A 6,714-nucleotide genomic window follows, 5' to 3' on the forward strand; every position below is an offset into this window, starting at 1 on the left:
TGTGGAGTTTGACTTGTAACTGTTGTTAAGATGCACTCTTCAGAGCTCCAGTCTGTTACAAATGTGATCAGTTACCAGACCATCAGGGGTGGGTAAAAATTGTTTTGGAATACAGTTGAGCAGTCTTAACATTTGTCTTGTCTAAAAGGTGTGAGTTTTTCCTCATTTTTTCACCTATTGGTAAGATTATACTGTTATGACTATTACCTATCTACTAAAATAGTTCTTCATAAATATGAAGAAGTCTTCCCCCTGCTCTCCCCCCCCCCCCCGCCCCGTTCTCACTTTTTTTTTTTTTTAAGGAAAGAATTGAGGAGGTGAAAGAATGGAAATTTTCTTTGCAGCACTGAACTAATAGAAAGGTTTCAGCTTCTATCAGAACAAAGTGGGTTTTGCCTAAAAGTGGTGTGCCAGAAGGTTACCAAAAAGGAATAGTGGTTAAGTGAAGAAGAATTGAAGAGCTATATTCTTTCCTGTTTGAGAATGGTTGTGTCTATGCTGCTGAACTGCACCACAGTCTTACAAATCTAACTCCAGTTGAGGGATAAACTATTACTTTTTTACAGTGTTGCTGTCTTATGAAGGACTGCACTCATTTGATTTAATTTAGTTTAGAAACTGCTCTACTGCCTGCAGTGGCGACCTTTGAGACCTGTAGCTATTTTGAAATCTGTGTGTGATAGGCAGCAGTTGTTGGGTATCATTTACAAATACCAATAGTGCCTGCAGCTCACACTTCATCGAAGTGAAATACTTGGTATGTCCAAATTCCAGCTTTTTTGTTGGGGGAGATTACTGCTTTTTTGGAGGGGGAGAGAAGTGGGGCAAAGCATACTTACCTGAAAAAGATTGTTTACTGGGAAGGGTACTTTAATCTGTCTTTTGGCATGCCTTGCTTTATATGCTGACTCTTTTTATCCAGGCTGAATTTCTGTGGAAGGACCGAAGGCAGTATTATATTGCATGAAGTTGCTTATTAATCCTCAGTGGACACAATTCTTCAGAACGGTTCCACGTCTCACATGGTAGCTTAGGCTGAATATGCAGAATAAAGCCTTTGGGTACCAACAATTACTCATGATATCCTGTTTGCTTTCAGTGTGCAGTATATGCTATGTATTTTATTCATACACATCCAAGAGTTTAAAGAAAACCCACTCCAAACCCAAACAGCCTCCTTTCTATCTGTATTATCTGGTCTAGTGGAAGGTGTTCCTGCCCATGGCAGGGGGTTTGGAACTAGGTGATATTTAAGGTTCCTTCCAACCCGAACCATTCTGTGGTTGTATTATAAGGACCAGTGAATTGTAGTTACATGTTATAAAGTGTAGAGGCATTGTTTTATGACTTTAGTAATCTTGTGGTGCTTCTCTTTTTTTCTTTTACAAAAGGAAAAACAAGAATGGTGGTGGCTATATATTGCAGATCGGAAGGAGCAGATGCTAATATGTATGCCATATCATGTTTGTACACTAAAAGATAAAGAAGAGGTAAAGTACTTGAATTTTCTTTTGGGGTACTAGAAAACTGTACTGAAACATGTTATGGTATGCAAATACATTTAGCTTTTAATTTTTTCATACTTATCTCAAGATGGAAAAAAAAATTACTCCCCTGATTACAGTAGAGGAGAGCCTTTCTGACTGAAAATTGATAATGGAGAAAGAAAAAATAATTTAAGATGACTTTCAAGTTTCTTTGCAGAATATTTTTCCCCCTGATGCCAAAGCTGATGAAAACCAGTATTCATACACAGTGATCATTCTTAAAGAAAGTTATTCAAATGTGTTAGAAATACTGAGTGTTCTTTTTCTGTAAAGCAGAAGCTGTGACAAATTAATTAGCCTCAGCTCATGTGAACCTTTCTGAGACGAATCTTTGGCTGTGTTCTTTTCATTCTGAAAAATGGAAATTTGATGTATTTTGTTCTTTCGAACTAGATTTTATGTTCGATTTCAAATAACAGTAGAGTTAAACTCATACATTCAGCAGACGAAGTATTTTAACCTGTTTGGGTTTTTGAGGTTTAGGAAGCACACAACAGGGTGAAATGGTGTACTTAATGTAGAGTTACTTGGTCTAATACAGAAAAAAAATGTGACTAGTTATTCAGCTTTAATGGAAGGTGTTGTGCTTGGGCATTCTGTCTCTTTTCTGTGGGTATTTTGTTATGTAGAGATTTTCACAGAAGTGTTGCTTGTAAGAAACTAAAACTTTTAAAGAAAAGTGTACTATTCTGTAGTAGCATTTATTGCTCATCAGCATACTGAGGTACTTGTTCTAATGTGCCACTTGAAAGCAGTAAGAACTTACAGCGTGAATTCTGTTTTGTAGGTAGAGCTGAAGTTCCCAGCACCAGGCAAACCCGGAAACTATCAGTACACAGTTTATTTAAGATCGGACTCATATATGGGATTGGACCAGATTAAACCATTGAAGGTGGTGTTTAATTGTGTAATATATTTGTATTATATTGAAAGTTACTTCATATGGCTATTAAAACCTCAAAAGTCCTGTTATCTTTAAGCATATAAGCTGTCCTAATTTTAAAACAGTGGCAAGGAGGGACTTATAAGCAGTTTCTGCCTGATGCCAGTAGTGGCAATTTTATGATGGATTAAATGGGACTAATGTTCATGATGCTTTCCAGTGCCTGCATATTTTAATACATATTTTTTCCACATTTATTCAATATCTGCAGTATGGTTGGCTCTGGCTTTATATCTTGAGGTCTGCCATGCCATTTCCCTGCCCTTAGTCCTAGATACATACAGTTAATGAGCAAGATCTGACATGCCTTATTTCTGGAAGCAGTTGTTGGGTTTGTTTTAGGGTTGGTGTTGTTTTTTTGTTTGTTTGAGGTGTGTTCTTTTTTTTTAAACTGTCAATTTCGTGTGGGGTGTCATTTGTTCTGTGACCCTCTTTGTGTGTAACCCTCTTTTCCAGTCTTTTCTTTCTTTTTCTTTATCCAATTACAGCTGGAAGTTCATGAGGCAAAACCAGTGCCAGAAAATCATCCACAATGGGATACAGCAATAGAAGGTGATGAGGACCAGGAAGACAGCGAGGGCTTTGAAGACAGTTTTGAGGAGGAAGAGGAAGAGGAGGATGATGATGACTAAACAATACTGTTGATTGACTACAATGTCTGCACACACTGCAAAGTCTTGGTCTGACTGTGGAACTGTACAATAACCAAGAAACACAGTACAGAAGCTTTGAGAAGGCTGAGTTTAATTTTTCTTTACCAATTAAGAGTGCATTATGTAACTTCTCAGTGGAGGTGAAACAAATCTGTTGCCATTGATACATCTTGGAATATGCTTATGGCTCATTATAGCCTTCCAGTGCAGGATGGTGCATTTGTTTCAATACAAAATAAAAGCTTTTTTATTATAAATGTCCGAAAGTGTGGGCTATGTATTGTCTGATCAGTTTAGGGTCCAATTTAAATAAAAGGTACTATTAGCTAGGAGCAAACTTTAAATCAATTTTTCTGCATTAGGAATTTATTTTAGGAAACGTTTTGGTATATTTGACATTACAGATCTCTGTTGATTGAAACAACATCTGCTCAACTTTGAAACTTGATTGGTTCTGTGGTATTCATTAAATATTTTGCTGTGATACTGCTCACATCATTCATAGCTTTAAAAATCTGTTTTACATAACTTAATCATTATAAATTGGCATCATACCCATTGCCACATTCCATATATTCTGGAGGGCTGCTTTTTTAGGACTATTGCCTTTTTATGCCCAGGATTATAATGGAAATCATCAGCTTTCTTGACTCTGCCATAGGATACTTATTAATGGCTTAAAACATTTTTAAGCCTTTATTTCATCAGATCAGCAGAAGATCTGAGTCTTTTGATAAACAGAATGTCTGAAAGCAATTTTGGGACCACGTATTATGTAAGTTGGTGGCTTTTATGTAATACCTTTATAAAAGGTATGCTGAAAGCTGAAGTATATTCTTAACTTTGAATCTACACTGTCGGAAACATTTTAAGGGTAAAATACAACATGCAAAGAGGGCATGTTTTGTATCACTTTTGAATTCCCATCAATAAACTGGACAATTTGATGGCTGTTTGCATTTGTAATAGTGTGCATCTCTTTGTCTGAGTTTTTTTTTACCTCAGTCTCCTGCAGGGCTGAAAACAAGACAGTGGTTCTATCCCTATTCCTGTATTAAAAAAGCAAACAAGTCTAATTAGAGAATAAATTCAGGGAGGAGAGAATCAGAGTTGTTAGTGTATTGTATGACTTCACAAAAGCCATGGGTGGAGTCTTCCTTTTCTTCTCAATAAAACAAATGAAAGTGCTTAATTCAAAGTTGTATTTCTGTATTTCAGAAATACATGTGAGTATTCTGCCGGTAGGAGCGGATTTATTTCTGTTCCTATGTATCGAACTATGAAAATGCAATGCTGTAAAACGTGAGAAATGGTCATGGAGGAAAATTTCCATCCTAGGAAAATTGCCCAAAGCCAGAATAGTTGCACACTAATTTGTGACCTTGTTTATTAGAAAGGGTTGTCACTTCAAATGCAAAGTTACATTGTTATATTCTTTGTAATTGCAATAGTTGCAAATAAAATTTGAAGAATGTTCTAAATGAGATTATGGTATCTTTCAAAGTACTTCTGAAGTGTACATCGTGCAGGAAGAATTCTTGTAAAGCATAAGCAGTGTCAGGTGTTCAAACTCAAGGATGAAGACTAGGTTTAAATTAAATGGCTTGTACACTCGATGCCTTTTAACGCCAGTTTTTATTTGCAAAATACAGTAGAGAAATAACAATAAAACCCCACTTGTTGCATTCCCTAGGCTTTCAAGCCAAACACTGCACTGATGAGAGAGATGCCTGAGGAAGAGTCACCAGCCTCCTTATTGCCAAGTAGACAAAATGAATGCTAAAATTGCATCATTCTGCCAGAACAATTTATAGTGAACTTCTGCAGTTGTTAAAAGTTTGAAAATTATTATAGTTGGGAGAAACAACTGATAATAAGAGCATGGGCTGGCCGGGGGAAGTGCTCTGACTACTGATCCCTCAATCATAGAATCATTACGTTGGAATAGACCTCTGAGATCATCAAGTCCAACTGTTGACCTAACACCACCATACCCACTAAACCATGTCCTGAAGTGCCACATCTACGTGTTTTTTGAACGCCTTCAGGGATGGTGACTCCACCACCTCCATGGGCAGCCTGTTCCAATGTTTGACCACTCTTGCAGTAAAGAAATTTTTCCTAATCTCTAATCTAAACCTCCCCAGGCACAACTTGAGGCCGTTTCCTCTTGTCCTATCGCTTGTTACTTGGGAGAAGAGACCAACCCCCACCTCACTACAGCCTCCTTTCAGGTAGTTATAGAGAGCGATAAGGTCTCCCCTCAGCCTCCTCCAGACTAAACAACCTCTATTCCCTCAACTGCTCCTCATAAAACCTGTTCTCCAGATCCTTCACCAATGTTACTATTGTTATTATTAACTAAATGTTACTGTTAAAAGTCATGGTATATACTTGCAAGATGTGAATGCATTGAAGTGATTTTTAAAAAAACATAGAAGAATCGTGTCCCTGATCCAAACACTGAAGTATTTTCTTGAAGATCAAAGCTGACAGCTGGGATTACACTGAAAGTCTGCAAACCAAGGATAATTCTATCAAGCTAACAAAGGCTAAATCTAATACTTCTTCAAATGTGCATCTCCTGTATAGTCAAGGTACCTTAATAGCAGATGTGAGGAAAAGAATTGTGGTATCGGTAATCTTCATAATCTGAAGAAGACATGCAGATGCTTTCTCTCCTAAAAACATCAGCTCTATAGTTGTGCATCTCCTTCTGACACAGATGCAAAAGTGGGGCCGAGGAGGTATTTAAGAGCTTCATGCAATTAAAAACACCTGCTGCAGACAGGCAACTCTTCCGAGTGTTACTACGCTATTGAATTGTTAGTTGGTCTGTTGTGTGGTGTGTCCACTGATAACCATATTTTTAATAACAATTTGAATTGTCATTCAAAGATTGACTAACTCTCTCTTGAATAACAGTAACTAGATGGATAAAACTTCATAGGAAGAAGCAGCACTTTACACTCACTGTTGTATATGCCTTGATTTTTGATAGGGTTTAGGAATGAATTCAACCAATTTCACATCTAACACTCTGAAACTCTGAGCTAGTAACCGGAGAGTGAAAAAGTCCTAGAAATCAAATCTGCTTCGCTGCTACACCCCGTGTGCGCTGGTGGCCCAAGCATAATTTGGAAGCATCTAGTATTGTTTCAGTGGGAGTAGATTTGTTTCTGCCCCTCTTCTGTCACGCTCCTTTTTGTAGCCTGTTCTTCTAGGTCACAGTAGGTGCGCGCACAGCCGGACTGTCCACCCAAGCAGAGAAGCTGCAAATACCTTCAGGGCTTGCAGAAGCCACTTCTAAGGGAAAAAAATTGGACTTGGCTGGAACAGGCAGGAGGGTGATGCAGCGCAACTGGCCCTGCTCCTTCTGGCCCAGCTTCTGTATGGGTACAGGGTGCTGTAACTCACGATTAGTAGAGAGAAGCACCGGGAACTGGATTCAGGGCAGACACTGCTTGCTGAAACACAGGATAAATTCGAAGTAGATATGTATAGGTAAAAGGAACAAGTTATAAAAAAGGTTTGTTTTTTTTAATTTGTGTAAAATTATTCAACTTTCTGC

The 6,714-nt window shown here is 37.9% G+C and overlaps 1 protein-coding gene across 2 annotated transcripts in view; it reads left to right on the forward strand.

Annotated features, from left to right (window-relative positions):
• SEC63 (SEC63 protein translocation regulator) overlaps nucleotides 1-4,495 on the forward strand; it is a 59,208-nt gene extending 54,713 nt beyond the window's left edge. For both annotated transcript variants that reach the window (XM_086482443.1, XM_086482442.1), the window contains 3 exons: nucleotides 1,392-1,490; nucleotides 2,335-2,439; nucleotides 2,979-4,495. In XM_086482443.1, coding sequence (XP_086338569.1) covers nucleotides 1,392-1,490; nucleotides 2,335-2,439; nucleotides 2,979-3,122 — 348 coding nt within the window. In that variant the 3' untranslated portion in view covers nucleotides 3,123-4,495. The remainder of the gene's footprint in view (nucleotides 1-1,391; nucleotides 1,491-2,334; nucleotides 2,440-2,978) is intronic.
• Nucleotides 4,496-6,714: the final 2,219 nt, after the last annotated feature.

The sequence above is a fragment of the Leptosomus discolor genome, chromosome 2 (genome assembly GCF_034619465.1).
Source record: "Leptosomus discolor isolate bLepDis1 chromosome 2, bLepDis1.hap2, whole genome shotgun sequence".
Taxonomy (NCBI): domain Eukaryota; kingdom Metazoa; phylum Chordata; class Aves; order Leptosomiformes; family Leptosomidae; genus Leptosomus; species Leptosomus discolor.